Source organism: Prionailurus viverrinus, chromosome A1 (genome assembly GCF_022837055.1).
Source record: "Prionailurus viverrinus isolate Anna chromosome A1, UM_Priviv_1.0, whole genome shotgun sequence".
Taxonomy (NCBI): domain Eukaryota; kingdom Metazoa; phylum Chordata; class Mammalia; order Carnivora; family Felidae; genus Prionailurus; species Prionailurus viverrinus.
Window position 1 is genome coordinate 143137187 of NC_062561.1, and position 18514 is coordinate 143155700.

The window sequence follows — 18514 nt, forward strand, 5'->3', positions numbered from 1 at the left end:
AGTGTAAGAAATAGCAATGTTTTGAAAAATACTAAATGGAAACATGGGGTAGAATACAATTTGCTCTTGGAAGAATTTTTTCATTTACAATTTTTGTTGAATTAATTAATAAATGGAATGTAAACATTTTTCTATTTTGTTTTTTGATTCCACAGTCCACGCTGTAACACTGTTTCTAAATATCTTCGGATGCTTGGCTTGGTTTTGTGTTGATCCTACAAGAGGGGTTGACTTTGGATTGAGTATCCTGTGGTTCTTGCTTTTTACTCCTTGTTCATTTGTCTGTTGGTACAGACCACTTTACGGAGCTTTCAGGTAAAATGTGTGTATTTTAAAATATACTCTTTAAAACTTGTGAAGTAAATAGTTTGTAATTAACCTTACATATTTTGAGAAGGCAAATTGACACGTTTTCATTAAAATTTTTATTGTATAACATACATTCAGATAAGTCCATATATAACATGCCTCTGTAGTCATTAGGTTTTGTGAATCACAAAATACCATTCATTTCTCCCACTTGAGAAAAAGATCAATCATGAAAATAAATGCAGGATAAACAAGAGTAGTCTTATATCTCAACATTTGTAGAGTATTCTATTCCGTATGATACATGTGACTTTAAGGAGGATTTTGCTCTTTGTTTCCCCTTCAAAAAAAAAAAAAACACAAGTGGTGATTTACAGTCTGATTCTTAAATGAACCTATGTAAGGTCAGTATACATGGGATATTTAAAGTAAGTCACTTTCACCTAGTAAGTGAAAGTTTACCTAACAAGGTAATTATTTTTTCTGTGTAAATTCATTTCAGCTTTCCAAAAGGCAGCCACATTTGAAAACAATTAAGATTACAAGATTAAGTATAATATTTTGCATGATATATTTTAATTAATGGTTAGGATTAACGTTTCCAAAATGCTTGTTCTATGAGGTGTTCATAGGTGTTCATGAAAAAGGGACTCATTAGCTTAAGTTTGGAAAAACTGGAAAATAAAATTTATTCATTTTGGATTTCTTAGATTCTTTTAAGAGCCTAGTGTGGTTTGTGATTTGACTATGAAACCATTATTATTATTATTTTTTTTTTTTGTGGAACACCTTGTTGAACTATTGCTTTAAGAAATAAACACTGGGAAGTGCTGATTTAGATAAACGTTCTGTATGAGTCCATATACTCAATCATTTATCAACTTATTTTTGAGTAAACTTGTTTGTAAGTAATGAACCTTTTTCAGCTCTCAAGAATAAGGGTTGGCATTATTAGGAAATATGTATATATTGTGCAGTTATTAGGAAAATGTATGTATTGTGCAGATGTTATACTGGAGAAATTGGGGGGCCACATTCAGTTGTTTTTTGTGTTTTGTTTTCCATTTTAACATAGAATTTCTTTGATTAACCAGAGTGTGTATTCCTTCTGCATGGAATTAGAAACACAGACATGTAAACAGATGGGGGTGAAAAAACAACCCAGAAGGAAAAGGGAGAAGAAGAGGGAATTTGGAGAGAAAGGGGATTATTTAACAGAAAACTAAAATGGTTAAAAATGGAATGAAAGGAAGAAAATAGATGGAAGGAGGAAAAGGAGGAAAGAATCTTTGGATACATTGGAATATGGGAGCTTGGTTAAATGGGGAGAGGTGACCCCTCTGGATGTCGGTTGGGGAGGGAAAAAAAAAAGAAACTGTTTACTCTTTCCATGATATAGGAAGAGAGTTACTGTTGCTCTCTTCCTTGTTACCTAAGCCTGGCTCACAAGGTTTTTTAATTTTTTGACATCTGGCTTTGGCTTCTGCCAGCCTACTTCCATCACATTACTAAGGTATTTGTAATGATGCTGGTGGGTAGGAATGGAATTGTCTTTGAGACTTTAAAAGTGATGTGAGACTAATGACTTTGGATTTTAAACCTTCTATGATTAATGTAGCCAAAGCAAACTACTAAAAGTTAGCTTTCTGCCTTTTATTACTTGAAGTCATTTGGTTCCTTTTCTTTGCTTTCTTTGCTAGTTGAAGTAAAAATGCTTTGTGGAATATTTTTACTTCTGTCATTACTAATCTGTAGGTTAAGTTCTTAGCTGCATCTCAGTCCTTTAGAGTTTATTCCACATATGTTAATTATCTAGGTTTTATGTTCAGAGCAGAACTGAGAGGAATAATACTTAATAGGGAAAGTTGAAATTAAAGTATTTTGAATCATTAGGATACCTTCTCAGTATGTAACTTTGGCATTTCTTTCATCCAGATTGCCAAGTGTTTCTGAGCCAAAGTCTTTCCTGCAGTTTCTGACAGATCTTTCCTTTAAATGTGAAAATCTCAAACCCAGATACATTAGATATGATTACTGATATTAAATATATGGCTTTAAATAGACTTTACCTTTCACATAAATGCTTTGAGATCAGTTTTGACAGGGATTATTGCCTTTGAGAAAGGGCAGAGTCAATATGCAAGTGTTTCATATTTTGTTTCAAGACTGATTAAGAAATGAAAACAAGCATCTGAGCATATTATGTAGGTCTATAGAAAATGGGTAACTAATACTTTTTAGGCCAAGCTCACATGTTTTTCAAAAGAAGATGTTATTGAAAGCTTTTAGTTTTCATTAATCAGACTCTAAAGTGAAGCTAATGTGCTTTTTAAAAGTTTTCAAGTTTTACTCTTCACTGGCTAATGATATTTTTGCCTCTTCTGCCATAAAATTATTTAAATATCTACTGAATTTTATTCCTTTAGGTTTCTCTAGAAGTGAAGAAAAGAATAGCAGTATGAAAAATATGTCAGGGACTGATTTTAGAATAAACCAGTCATTACAGACATACAAGTTAGGGGGCATTAGGTTTGAGAATGTGACCAGATTTATTTTTAAGTTGTGCAGTGAATTGATTTTTTTCATGTAGACGATGGTAACTCTAAGTATTGAGAGTAACTGTTAGCTTTGTGGTGGAGTGCTAAAAATAACTAGAGGACATATCAGGAAGTCTTTATATCTAGAATGCAATAGAAATGTTGTCCCTTACTCACTTGGAGTTGGATTTTTAATTGCCATTTGTGGTTTATCTCACAGAGTAAAAGTAAATAATTCAGTATCTCAAGAAATTTCTTTATAAAGGTTAACAATTAAGTTTGTTATCAAGAATTTGTTGTAATTTGTTTAATAATACAATGGCTGAGTATATTAACTCTGAGAAGAAAAATATAATTGTTTTAACTGAATTATAAAATGCCTTTAGGTTGAATTAAAGTATTTGATAATACTTTTAAAGCCCAATGGAAAATTTAAATCTACATTTAAGTGATTATATCCAGTAATCACATATAATAAATTATACTGATAATTACATGTAATTTTAAAATGTGATAAAGGTAGACTCTACTTAGCAAGAGTCATCATTTAATTGGTTATTATGCTTGAAAAGTTGGTTTTCCAGTGTCATCTGAGCTTCTGTTTCAGTATTTCATTTTCAGGCTCATTATTGAATTCACTGGATTCTTTCAGAGAGCTATTTATATTAAAATACATAACATTTTCCAACTGCTTTACAGTCATGAAATATCCTAAGGTTAAATAAATCATCCCTTGAACATTGGCCATATACTAAGCTGAAGATAATAAAGAAGACATGCTACTTTGCCCCTAGAAATGTGTAATATAAATGATTTAAAAGTAGGCTTTTCTGAAACTTTGGCTAGCAAAATTTATATATAAAAATTGGATGATATTCAATACCCCCCCAAATACTTGAATTCTAAAGGAATTTAATACTGGTGACATACCTTATGATATATCTCAACATATAAGATCAGGCAATTTCAAGTTAGTCTTCTTCGATTACCTTTTCGAGGATTTAAGTTTTTAATAGATATTTTTGTCTGAAACTGGGGGAAAAAAACCAACAACCCTGCTTTTATTGGCACCATTGGAATAGAATGTTCATGAAAAAGATGGTTTTCAAACTGGATAAAATATTATTCTGTATGACTTACCTTAGTTTTCCACTAAGAAGCTAGTTTTACTGATATGCTTATAGGACTTAGTCCTTCCATAAGGTTATCCTTCTGCCTGAATCTGAAGGACAGTGTAGAGAAGTCTCAAATATATTTGCTTTTAAAAGTTAAGTTTATTAGCTATCAGAATTAAATCTAGAATTATCATTTACATATTAAAAAGATTGTAACTTTGTTTTTAATTTTAGGCTTCCACAAATGACTAAGCATTATGTAAATACTTTAAAATATTAGGTTATTATTAATGAGGCAGTGTTTTGTTGAAAAACTTAATTACTGGAAACAGACTGAGAAGGGTGAGGATCCTGGCGTCTCCAGTTAAAAGTTGTGAGCTCCTAGGAAAATGCAGTAAAATCTTAGTACCTCAGTTTATGGAATGTAAACACGGGATGATATTTGCAGAGTTGATAAGATGATTAGAAGTAATACTTGCAAAATATTAGATTTATAGGTTGTCAACAAATGGTGGCTGGAATTAATGTTTTACTTTTGTGTTTTGTTTGATTTTATCATTTACTTTTGATCTGTAAAACTGTTATTTGTTATAAATCATCTTTCACTGCTTTTAGTTCATTGTCCTCTGGTGCCCTAGTCTGAGCTAAAGGAAATAATAATTGACACTAAGATGTGTGTAGAAAGTATGACAATCTAGTCTTTTAATTAGGAGTTTTTTGTCTTATGACTGATTTATATCTGCCATCTATTTTTATGTACTACTTACTATATAAAACATATTTGTTATATCCCTTTTTCTTTCTTTGCCTTTTAGATTAATAAATTCTTTTTTTGGGGGGTGGGGAGGGGAGAAAGAGCACATGCGTGTGAGCAAGGGAGGGTCTTAGGAAGGGGGGATAGAGAGAATCTTAAGCAGGCTCAGTGACCATCATGAAGCCCCACAGGGGGCTCAATCTCACAAACGAGATCATGATCTGAGCTGAAATCAAGAATTGGATGCTTAACCAACTGAGCCACTCAGGCACCCCAATAAGTTCTATTTTTTTTAATTTATATTTTTTCTCTGTGGTTCATTTGTTTATATATAAGTCTACTGGCGATGAATTCCCTCAGATCTTTTTTTTGTGTGTGATTCAAAACATGTTCATTTCCACTTTATTGAGGTATAATTGACAAAATTATAATACATTTAAAATGTACAGTGTGATGTTGTGATAGTCCTATGTTGTGAGACAGTTCCCACAATTGGATGAACACGTCCATCACCTCACATATTTACCTTTTTTTTCCCCCAAACGTCTATTTTTGAGAGAGAGGGAGAGAGAGCATGAGTGGGGAATGAGTAGAGAGTGAGAGAGACACAGAATCCGAAGCTGGCTCCATGCTCTGAGCTATTAGCACAGAGCCTGACACGGGGCTCAAACTCATAAATCGTGACATCATGACCTGAGCTGAAGTCAGACACTTAACTGACTGAGCCACCCAGGTGCCCCTGCCCGCCCCTTTCTTTTTGATGAGAACTCCTAAGATCTATTCTCTGAACAAATTTCAATTATACAGTATAGTATCATCAACTACAGTCATTATATTCTACATTAGATCCTCAGATCTTAGTGATTTTATAGCTGAAAGTTTGTACCTTTTAATCAACATCTGCCCATTTCCCTCATCCCCTGGCAACCACCATTGTACTGTGTTTCTATGAGTTCAACTTTTTTTTTTTTTTTCCGATTCCACGTGTAAGTGATATCGTTCATTATTTATCATTCTCTGTCTGGCTTATTTCACTTAGCATAATGTTCTCCATAATGCATACAGTTATAAATGACAGGGTTTCCGTCTAAGGCTGAGTACTGTTCCACTGTATATAAACCATTCTTCCATCGATGGACATTTAGGTGGTTTCCATTCCTTGGCTATTGTGAATAGTGCTGCGATGAACATAGGATTACATGTGTTTCTTTGAGATAATGACTGTGTTATCTTTTGATAACTGCCTCGAAATGGATTTGCTAGATTGTACAGTAGTTCTATTTTTAATTTGTTGAGGAATCTCCATGTTGTTTTCCATGGTGGTTGCATCAGTATACATTCCCACCAACAGTGCACAGCTGTATATCCTTGTCAACACTTATTTCTTTTTGATAATAGCCTTTTTAACAGGTTAGAGGTGGTAAATGATTTTGGCTTTGATTTTCTTTTTTTTTTTCTTTTTTTTTTCTTTTTTTTATTTTTTATGAAATTTATTGACAAATTGGTTTCCATACAACACCCAGTGCTCATCCCAAAAGGTGCCCTCCTCAATACCCATCACCCACCCTCCCCTCCCTCCCACCCCCCAGCAACCCTCAGTTTGTTCTCAGTTTTTAACAGTCTCTTATGCTTTGGCTCTCTCCCATTCTAACCTCTTTTTTTTTTTTTTTCCTTCCCCTCCCCCATGGGTTCCTGTTAAGTTTCTCAGGATCCACATAAGAGTGAAACCATATGGTATCTGTCTTTCTCTGTATGGCTTATTTCACTTAGCATCACACTCTCCAGTTCCATCCACGTTGCTACAAAAGGCCATATTTCATTTTTTCTCATTTTGGCTTTGATTTTCATTTCTCTGATGATTAGTGATGTTGAGCACCTTCTCATCTACCTGTTAACTATCTGTGTGTCATCTGTGGAAAAATGTCTATTCAGATCTTATGCTCATTTTTCTTAATTGGATTTTTCTTTTGCTATTGAATTGTATCAGTTCTTTTTGTATTTTAGATATTAGTATTTTACAAGATAAATTGTTTCCAAATATTTTCTCCCATCCATTAGGTTTCCTTCACTATGCAGAAGCTTTGTATTTGATGTAGTTCCACTTGTTGAATTTTTCTTTTGTTATTTTTGCTTTTAGTGTAAAATCCAAAAAAGCATCACCAGGAATGGTGTCAAGGGGCTTACCACCTATGTTTTCTTCTATGAGTTTTATGGTTTCAAGTGATTCATTTAAGTCTTAAATCAGTTTTCAGTTCATTTTTGTGTATGGTGTAAAATAGTGGTCTCATTTTATTCTTTTGCATGTGGCTGTCCAGTTTTTCCAACACCATTTACTGAACCCTGTTATACACCATTGTTTGTATTTGGCTCCTTTGTGTGGTACGTTAACTTACGTTAATACATATATGTATTTGGATTTGTTTCTGGGCTATTTTGTTCCATTAATCTCTGTGTTTGTAGGTCACTGCTATACTCTGGATTAGTATAGCTTTGTAATTAGGAATTGTGATGCTTGCAGCTTGGTCCTTCTTTCTCAAGATTGCTGTGGTGATTCATAGTCTTTTATGGTTCAGTACAAATTTTAGGATTGTTCTATTTTTGTGAAAAATGCCACAATATTGATGGGGATTTTGTGGAATCTGTAGATTGCTTTGAACAGTGTGGACATTTTGACGTTATTAATTTTTCCATTGTAGAAGCATGATGTATTTTTCCATTTATTTGTGGTGGTGTCAGTTTCTTTAATCAATCTCTTAAAGTTTTCAGTGTGAGGGTCTTTCACTTTCTAGGTTAAATTTATTCCTAGGTATCTTATCTTTTTGATGCAATTTTAAATAAGATTTTCTTAATTTCTCTGATTTTTCTTAATTTCTCTTTCTGGTAGTTTGTTATTAGTGTATGGAAACACAGATTTTTGTATACTGATTTTGTATCCTATAACTTGACTGAATTTATTCGAACAGTTTTTCAGTTGAGTCTGTAAGGGTATTCTATATATCAAATCATGTAATCTGCAAATGGTGATAGATTTATTTCTTCCTTCTATTTTGGGTGCCTCTGATTTCTTTTTCTTGCTTAACTTCTTTGACTAGAACTTCTAATACTATGTTGAAGAAAAGTAGCAAGGGTAGGCATCCCTGTCTTGTTAATTTTAGAGGAAAGGCTTTCAGCTTTTCCCTACTGAATATGATGTTAGCTGTGGGCTTGTTATATGTGACCTTTATTATATTGAGGTATGTTCACTTTATATCCACTTTGTTGAGAATTTTTAATCATACACGTATGTTGAATTTTATGAAATACTTTTTCTGTACCAGTTAAGATGATCATACGATTTTAATCTTTCATTTTGTTAACATGGTATATCACTTTGTTTTTGTTGTTGTTTTTAATATTTATTTTTTTTCAATTTTTATTTTATTTTCCTTTTTTTTTCAGGAATAGAATTTAGTGTTTCATTACTTACATATAACACCCAGTGCTCATCCCAACAAGTGCCCTCCTTAGTGCTCATCACCCATTTAGTTCATCCCCCCACCAACACCTGTCCAGCAACCTTCAGTTTGTTCTGTTTTAAGAGTCTTTTATGGTTTGTCTTTCTCTCTGTTTTTATATTATTTTTGCTTCCCTTCCCTATGTTTATCTGTTTTTTTCTTAAATTCCACATATGAATGAAATCATATGATATTTGTCTTTATCTGACTTATTTCGCTTAGCGTAATACACTCTAGTTCCATCCACATTGTTGCAAATATATATATATATATATATATATATATATATGTATACACACACACACATATATACACACACACACATACACATCACATTTTAATGCATTCGTCAGTCGATGGACATTTGGGCTCTTGCCATACTTTGGCTACTGTTGATAGTCCTGCTCTAAACATCGGGGTGCATGTGCCCCTTTGAATCAGTATTTTCGTATCCTTTAGATAAGTATCTAGCAGTGTAGTCGTTGGGTCAGAGAGTAGTTCTATTTTTCACTTTTTGAGGAACCTCCATACTGTTTTCCACAGTGGCTGCACCAGTTTGCATTCCCACCAGCAGTGCAAAAGGGTTCCTCTTTCTCTGCATCTTCACCAATATCTTTTGTTTCCTGAGTTGTTCATTCTAGCCATTCTGACAGGTGTGAGGTAGTATCTTACTGTGGTTTTGACTTGTATTTCCCTGATGATGAGTAATGATGAGCATCTTTTCATGTGTCAATTAGCCATCTGGATGTCTTCTTTGGAAAAGTGTCTATTCATGTCTTTTGCCCATTTATTCACTGGATTATTTGTTTTTTGGGTGTTGAGTTTGATAAGTTCTTTATAGATTTTGGATACTAACCTTTTTTCTGACATGTCATTTGCAAATATATTCTCCCATTCCATCGGTTTCTTTTCAGTTTTGTTGATTGTTTCATTCATTGTACAGAAGCTTTTTATCTTGGTGAGGTCTCAATAGTTCATTTTTGCTTTTATTTCCCTTGCCTCTGGGGACATGTCAAGTAAGAAGTTGCTGTGGCTGAGGTCAAAAAGGTTGTTGCCTTGTTTCTTGTCTAGGATATTTTTGGCTTCCTGTCTTACATTTAGTCCTTTCATCCATTTTGAGTTTATTTTTCTGTATGGTATAAGAAAGTGGTCCGGGTTCATTCTTCTGCTTGTTGCTGTTCTGTTTTCCCCATACCATTTGCTGAAGAGACTGTCGTTTTTCCATTGGATATTCTTTCTTGCTTTGTCAAAAATTAGTTGGCCATACGTTTGTGGGTCCATTTCTGGGTTCTATCTTCTGTTCCATTGATCTGTGTGTCTGTTTGTGCCAGTACCATGCTGTCTTGATGAGTACAGCTTTGTAATACAGCTTGAAGTCTGGGATTGTGATGTGTCCAGTTTTGGTTTTCTTTTTCAACATTACTTTGGCAATTCATGGTCTTTTATGGTTCCATACAAATTTTAGAATTGTTTATTTTAGCTCTGTGAAGAATGCTGGTGTTATATTGATCAGGATTGCATTGAATAGGTAGGTTGCTTTGGGTAGTATCGACATTTTAGCAATATTTGTTCTTCCGATCCATGAGCATTTCTTTTTGTCTTCTTCACTTTCTTTCATAAGCTTTCTATCGTTTTCAGTGTATACATCTTTTACGTCTTTGTTAGGTTTATTCCTAGGTATTTTAAAAGGTTTTCAGTGCAGTTATAAATGGGATCAATTCCTTGATTTCTCTTTCTGTTTGATTATTGGTGTATAGAAATGCAACTCATTTCTATACATTGATTTTATATCCTGTGACTTTGCTGAATTCATGTATCAGTTCTAACAGTTTTTTGGTGGAGTCTTTTTTATCATGTCGTCTGTGAGGAGTGAAAGTTTGACTTCCTCCTTCCTGATTGGGATGCCCTTTATTTCTTTTTGTTGTCTGATTTCTGTGGTTAAGACTTCCGGTACTATGTTGAATAACAGTGGTAAGAGTGGACATCCCTGTCAGGTTTCTGACCTTAGGGGGAAAGCTCTCCATTTTTCCCCATTGAGGATATTAGCTGTGGGTTTTTTATATATGGCCTTTATGATCTTGAGGTATATTTCTTATATCCCTACTTTCCTGAGGGTTTTTGTCAAGAAAGGTTGCTGTATTTGGTCATTTGCTTTTCTGCATCTATAGAAAGGATCATGTGGTTCTTATCCTTTCTTTTATTAATGTGATGTATCATTTGATTTGCAGATATTGAACCAACCCTTCATCCCAGGACTAAATCCCATTTGATGGTGGTGAATAATTCTTTTAATGTATTGTTGGATCTGGTTTGCTAGTATCTTGTTGAAAATTTTTGCATCCATGTTCATCAGGAAAATTGGTCTGTAGTTCTCCTTTTTGTTGGAGTCTTTGGTTTTGGAATCAAGGTAATGCTGACCTCATAGGATGAGTTTGGAAGTTTTCCTTCCATTTTTGTTTTCTTGGAACAGCTTCTAAAGAAGAAGCTGGATTCTTGTTTGTTGGGAGATATTTGATTACTGATTCAGTTTCTTTACCAGTTATGGGTCTGTTCAGATTTTCTATTTCTTCCTGTTTTAGTTTTTGGTAGTTTGTATGTTTTTAGGAATTTGTCCATTTTTTCCCAGATGCCCAATTTGTTGGCATATAATTGTTCACAATATTCTTTTAGTATTGTTTGTATTTCTGTAGTGTTGGTTGTGATCCCTCCTCTTTCATTTGTTATTTTATGTATTTGGGTCCTGTCCTTTTTCTTTTTGATCAGTCTGGCTAGGGATTTATCAATTTTGTTAATTCTTTCAAAGAACAAGGCTTCTGGTTTCGTTGATCTGTTTTGTTTTTTTAATTTCAGTATCATTATTTTCTAATCTTTATTATTTCCCTTCCGTTGGTGGTTTTGGGCTTTATTTGTTGTTCTCTTTCCAGCTTCTTTAGGTGTAAGGCCAGGTTGTGCATTTGAGGCCTTTCTTCATTCTTTAGAAAGGCCTGGATTGCTATATACTTCCCTCTTATGACTGCCTTTGATGCATCCCAGAGGTTTTGGACTGTTGTGTTTTCATTTTTATTGGCTTCCATGTACTTTTGAATTTTCTCTTTAATTTCTTGGTTAACCCATTTGTTCTTTAGTCGGATGTTGTTGTTATTTATTTATTTTTTTTAGTTTTTTTTGTTACTGATTTTATTTATCTTTGAGACAGAGAGAAAGCACGAGCTAGGGAGGGGCACAGAGAGAGGGAGATAGATCCAATGTGGGCTCTGTGCTGACAGCAGAGAGCCTGATGTAGGGCTCAAACTCACAAACCATGAGATCATGACCAGAGCTGAAATGGGACGCTTAGCCAACTGAGTGACCCAGGCACCCCAGTAGGATGATCTTTAATCTCCAAGTATTCATGGTCTTTCCAATTTTTTTCTTGTGGTTGATTTCAAGTTTTATAGCATTATGGTCTGAAAATATGCATGGTATGATCTTGATCTTTTTGTACTTGTTGAGGGCTGATTTGTGATGCAGTATGTTATCTCTTCTGGAGAATGTCCCATGTGCACTAGAGAAGAATGTGTATTCTGCTTTAGGATGAAATGTTTTGAATATATCCGTTAAGTCCATCTGGTCCAGTGTATCATTCAAAGCGATTGTTTCCTTGTTGATTTTCTGTTTAGATGATCTATCCATTGTTGTAAGTGGGGTGTTGAAGTCCCCTACTATTATGATATTATTATCGATGAGTTTCTTTATATTTGTGATTAATTGTTTTATACATTTGGGTGCTCTCTAGTTGGCGTAAATATTTACAATTGTTAGATCTTCTTGATAGATAGACCCCTTAATTGTGATATAATGCCCTTTATCTGCTGTTACACTTTTTATTTCAAAATCTAGTTTGTCTGATATAAATATGGCTACTCAAGCTTTCTTTTGATGTCCATTAGCATGATAGATGGTTCTCCATCCCATTAGTTTCAATCTGCAGGTGTCTTTAGGTCTAAAATGAGACCCTTGTAGGCAGCATATAGTTGAGTCTTGGCTTTTTTGTTTGTTTGTTTGTTTGTTTGTTTGTTTGTTTGTTTTAAATGGTACCATTCTGGTACCATCTCTCTCTTTTGGGGCATTTAGTTAATTTACATTTAGAGTGATAATTGAAAGATATTCAGTGGCATTGTGTTGCCTGTAGAGTTGGTGTTTCTGGTGATGCTCTCTGGTCCTTTCTAGTCTTTGTTGCTTTTGGTCTTTTTTGTTTTGTTTTGTCTTTTCTCCACTCAAAGAGTCCCCCCTTAAAATTTTTTGCAGGGCTGGTTTAGTGGTCACGAACTCCTTTAGTTTTTGTTTGTCTGGGAAGCTATTTATTTATTTATTTATTTATTTATCTCCTTTTATTTATTTATTTATTTTTTAATTTTTTTTTTAAGGTTTATTTATTTTTGAGACAGAGAGAGACAGAGCATGAACAGGGGAGGGACAGAGAGAGAGGGAGACACAGAATCTGAAACAGGCTCCAGGCTCTGAGCTGTCAGCACAGAGCCTGACGCGGGGCTCGAACTCACGGACTGTGAGATCATGACCTGAGCTGAAGTCAGACGCTTAACTGACCAAGTAAAGAATTCTTGGCTGCATATTTTTGTGATTCAGCATGTTGAATATATCCTGCCACTCCTTACTGGCCTGCCAGGTTTCTGTGGATAGATCTGCTGCAAACCTGATCTGACTTACCTTGTAGTTAAGGTCTTTTTTTTTCCCTTGCTTTCATAATTCTTCCCTTCCATGTTTTTTTGTGAATTTGACTAGGTGATGGTTAGTTTCTGTTGAATCTAATGGGAGTTCTCTAAGTTTCTCAGATTTTGATGTCTGCCTCCTTCCCCACATTAGGAAGATTTGCAGCTATAATTTGCTCACATAAACCTTCTGCCCTTTTTCTCTCTCTTCATCTTCTGGGACTCCTGTGATTCAGATGTTATTCCTTTTTAATAAGTCACTGAGTTCTCCAAGTCTTGTGTCATGATCTCTTGCCTTTGTTTCCCTCTTTTTTTCTGTTTCATTGTTCTCCATAATTTTATCTTCTGTTTTGTTGATTTGCTCCTCTGCATTGTCCATCCTTGCTGTTATGGCATACGTTCAAGATTGTATCTCAGCGATACCATTTTTAACTTGAGCCTGACTAGATTTTACTTCTTTTATTTCCACAGAAAGGTATTCTCTAGTGTCTTACATGCTTTTTCAACCCCACCTAGTATTCTTATAATTGTGGTTTTAAATTCTAGTTCAGATATCTTATATCTGTGTTGATTACATCCTTGGCTGTGATTTCTTCTTGCTCTTTCTTTTGGGATGAATTCGTCAATCTGGAGGAAGAAAAATTAATAAAATAAAAAGATAAAAATTAAAAAATTTAAAAAAAAGAAACAATTAAAGGAACCTAGATCTTAGGTTTGTTTTGGTCTGCTTGTTGAAAGAAGCTTGATAGAATAGAGAAAAAAGGGAAAGGAAAGAAAAAGTTTAAAGATTAAAAAAATTTTAATAAAGTAGATGAAAATTTTTTTCAGAATTAAAAAAAGATTAAAGAAAAAAGAATTTGCTTTTTCTGTATCCAAGAAAGAGAAAGAAAAGAAAGAAAAAAGAAAACAATTTAAGCAAAAACAGAAGCAAAGAAAACAAATAAGTGAACCAGCAAACAGAATGAAACCTGAATCAAGTTAGATCTGGTTTCCCCTAGAACTGAAACTTAGAAGCACCCTGTAGCCCATACACTAAACAGGATTTGTGCTGGTCTTCTGGGGGATATTCTTGGAGGGTGCATTTGGGCAGGACTTGGTGTAATAGCTCCCTTCTCCATGAGGTGGTGCTGCTTAGCTTACCTGGGTGGATCGGTCTGCATGTACACATGCATGTGTACAGTAGAGGTGGAAATGGCTTCCCCCAGCTCCCTAGTCTCACTGACCCTCGATCAGGCACCCTTTTTTTGTTTTAGGTCTCTGTCCTCTCCCTGCCTCTCTCTACCTTGTCCTTGTCCAAGCTGTGCACCTGCCAGGTGGCACCTCCCTCCAAAGTTTTATCTCACATAGGTTGTGTTTCAAAACTCCACACTTCAGAGACTCTTGTGGCTTGGACCCACACCAACTCTCTGGGGGAGGATCTTGTTGAGCAATGGCTGGGTGCCAGCTTTCCCCAGAAACCATTCCTGCGATTTTACATTGGGCGAGGAGAGTTGCAGAGGATCAGAGATTATGGTGCAACACCACACAGTGGGCACTGGGTTTTGCCACACTCTGAGGTTTTTTTTTTTTATTTTTTTTTTTTTACATTTATTTATTTTTGAGAAACAGAGTGAGACAAAGCGTGAGCAGGGGAGGGGCTGAGAGAGGAGACACAGAATCTGAAGCAGGCTCCAGGCTCTGAGCAAGCAGTCAGCACAGAGCCCGACATGGGGCTCGAACCCACGAACCGTGAGATCATGACCTGAGCCGAAGTCAGACGCTCAACTGACTGAGCCACCTAAGCACCCCCACACTCTGATGTTTTTTTGCCCCAATACCAGCAAATGTGATACTCTCTGGGGTCTGATGGGACATTTGTCTGCAGGGAGGGTGTATGGCCACTACCAGATGCACTCCAAGCAGGGGAAACACCTCTTCCTGTGTGGCACACAGACCTCTCAGACCACTACCTGCTCCTGGGGATTTGCCCTACTTCTTCACCAGAGCACCGCCAGGCACTGAGCTCTGAACCTTCAGATGCTGTGCTCCACTGTTTATAGGATCCTGATGGCATTGAAACCCTCTCCTTTGTCCTTGTCAATGTTTTTGACCAAGAACCACATTTTCTTTGATCAGTCCCCTATGAGTGTTTTCACTCTTTCTTTCTCTCCAGCTACTTTCAGCGGGAGTGCTTTTCTTTCATGATCCCAATGCGTCATACTCTCCCCCTTTCTCTCTCTATCCTCTCTCCACAAAAATGGCTCCCTACCTTCCTCGGCTTTTCTCTCCTCCAGTTCACCTCTCCACACCGTGTCCCTCCCAAATTCTGTAGCTCAGGTTATGCAGATTGTTGGGTTTATCCTCAGATCATTTCCTAGGTGTTCAAGATGGTTTGGTGCTGATCTGGTTCTGTTTCAGGGACAAGACAAGGTCAGAGTCTCCATGCTGTTCTGCCATCAACTCCTCTGGTATATCACTTTGATATGTGGATGTTAGACCATCCTTGCATCCCTGGAATAAATCTCATTTGATCATGGTGTATGATCCTTTTCATGTATAGTTGAATTTAGTGTGCTATTTTTTATTAAGGATTTTTGCCCCTGTGTTCATCAGGGGTATTGGTCTATATTTTCTTGTAGTGTACTTGTCTTATAGTGTATTTATAGTAATGTACCTGTACTTGGGTATCAGGGTAATCTTGGCCTTATAAAATGAGTTTCAAAGTATTTCCTTCTCTTCCATGTTTTGGGAAGAGTTTGAGAAGGATTGGTATTAATTCTTCTTCAAATGTTTGTTAGAATTCACCAGTGAAGCCATGTGGTCCTAGAGTTTTGTTTGTTGGGAGGTTTTTGATTCCTAATTCAACCTCTTTATCAGATTTTCTCTTTATTCATGATTCGGATTTGGTAGGATGTATATTTCTAGGAATTTATTTATTCTGTGTTATTTAATTTGTTGGAGTATAAACTCATGTATTCTTAGTTTCTTTGAAGTTTACTGTGTACACTTAAATCTTGTAAATAATAATAAAATTAATAGTTTTTCCCCTGGTGAAATTCTCTTGATGTGTTTATGTGCACACTTCAGTATCTAGATCACTTTGTGGGGTCTATTGGTAGTGTGTATTTTTTTCCCTTGGCTTTCAGTCAGATGGTGCTACCTATTGGCATATTTAAGTGAGACTTACTTGGATCTGGACATGGTGAATAAAGAATTGTGGAGGCTTCTGATGATGTTCAGTTTCAGAGAAATTCCACCCTTTATTTTACTTAACAGAGTAGAAATCAAAGGCTGAGCAGATTGAATGCTGAGTTGCAGTTACGTGTAATTTCTATCTCTGATTTTCCCCTGGTCCTAGAGATTAATCCTCTAAGGTTTTAAATTGAGGGCCTGGTATTTTCACTAGAACTTCTCCCCCAGCAAGTCCTGGACTCAAACAGTGTAAGCCTGTTACCTCTGGAGGGGAGAAGGGAGGGAGGGCAACATCCTCTCAGAGCATCCATAGTGTTAAAATTATTTCATCATGTTATTATTTTGCAAGTATACAATGGAGTTTTTCAGAAGCTACATGATATGGTATTGGAGGTAGCTTGAATGCAGAAGCAGAGAATGCAGCTATCTTCATTTAAGCCACATAGGAAACAGGTTTTCAAAAATACAAAGTAATGCTGATCTTTTCATTATTTGGGGTGAGGGGAATAGTTTTCACACAAAAAAAGTTACTTAAAAATGAATTAAATCTTTTATTTCTCAATTTTCATTCCTAATTTGGTAAATCAATTACTATAGCAAAATAAAAAATTCCTGGTGATCCTCAACAAAAAAGAGGTCTTGATATCAAAAGCTTGAGAATTGCTGTTCTTTTTTTTTTTTTTTTTTTTAAACTAGGCTCCACACCCAAAGTGGGGCCCCAGCTCAAGGCCTTGAGATCAAGAATCACATGTTCTACTGACTGATCCAGCTAGGAGCCTGGAGAATTGCTGTTCTAATCCTTTCATCCTTAGGGAACAGTACAGGAAGGTATACTCTGCTTTTAGGGGTTCTGCTTAGCTTTTTAGCTTGTGTGTGTGGCACATGTTTTACGAGAGAAGTTGGGTGCACGGTTGGGCCAGTTTTATGCTTCTCACGGCTCATCAGTATTTTGTTACATTGTATCTTTAGTTTTGTATCTCTAGTTCTGTGAGACTGCAGAAGTTTTGTTGGTTTGTCTGTTCCCTGGCAGCAGGCCTCTGTCCAGGCAGAGTCTGGATATTGAGCCTCTTAGATTGTGCATTCAGAGAAAATGTGGCTTTTAAAACGTCTCTTTACATTTTTGTAATTCTCTTCTACTCCAGAATCATGGTCTCTCTATTCCTGGATGCTTCAGCAGTTCTTTAATGGATTTAAATGGTGGTGGTTTTTGTTCATTTATCCTGCTGTTCTAATTGTTCTCAGTAAGGATATGGTTGACACTAGCTATTTTGTCACATTCAGAAGTTTAAAAAGAATATTCGTAATTACTACAATCACAATAAATGATGTTTGCATTTTTTAAAGTTCTCCTACAATGGAAGCAGAGCTGTTATGCTTTAATTTTGAAGATAATTTTGAAAATAATAATTTTGGCATTTCCTTGATACCAAGGAATATGTGAAACCTAAAATATTAGACATAATCATGAAACGTCTATGAACTGTGAACCCATTGCTCAATGTAAGAAATAGAACATAATCAGTAATGCCGAAACTCTCGCTTGATCCCATTTCCCTTTTTCCATAGGTAATCAAACTGAAGTTAAGATAACTTTGCTCATTTCTCTACCTATAATTGTTTTTACTATATGTATATGTGTTCCCAAACCACCTTTTTAAGCTTATGGAGAATACTTTTTTCAAGTAATTTATAGTTTTATCTAAGTGATAAATTTTTCCTTTGAGGTTACATATATAATAAAAAAAAATTTAAGGATTTTTTTTTTTTGTAAAATAAATAATTCTACCCTCTTTCTCCCAGTAGTTGTTGTTCCTGACTTATATTTTTGACAGTTGTCTCTGTATTTAAAAGTAATAATCATAGGGGTGCCTGCGTGGCTTAGTTGGTTAAGCAGCCAACTTTAGCTCAGGTCATGATCTCGTGGTTCACAAGTTTGAGCCCCGCATCGGGCCCTGTGCTGACAGTTCAGAGCCTGGAGCCTGCTTTGGATTCTGTGTCTGCCTCTCTCTCTGCCCCTCCCCTGCTCATGCTCTGTCTCTTTCTCTCTCTCTTAAAAATGAATAATAAAACATTAAAAAGTAATCATATACTACCATTTCTTGGTATTTATAGCTTTATTGAGATATATTTTACATACCATAAAATTCACCCATTCAGTGGTTCAGTTCATTGATTTTGAGTAGGTTTTATAGAGTTGTGCAACCATCACCATGATCATTTTTAAAACTTTTTTCATCCCCCTAAAATTTTTCCTGGATCTCATTTGTAATCAATCTGCATTCCTACTCCTTAGCTCCAGGCAACCACTGATCTGTTGTCTGTCTCTGACATTTCTGTTCTCTGGATATTTCTTGGAAATGGAATCAGAATATGTAGCCATTTCCTGTATTATTTTACTTTGAGTAGTGTTTTTGAGGTTCATCAA

The 18514-nt window shown here is 35.5% G+C and overlaps 1 protein-coding gene across 1 annotated transcript in view; it reads left to right on the plus strand.

The window, feature by feature from the left end:
* The window catches only part of SCAMP1 (secretory carrier membrane protein 1), a 130240-nt gene that overhangs the window by 62537 nt on the left and 49189 nt on the right, over nucleotides 1-18514 (plus strand). Inside the window, exon 6 of the mRNA XM_047872165.1 lies at nucleotides 156-315. Coding sequence (XP_047728121.1) covers nucleotides 156-315 — 160 coding nt within the window. The remainder of the gene's footprint in view (nucleotides 1-155; nucleotides 316-18514) is intronic.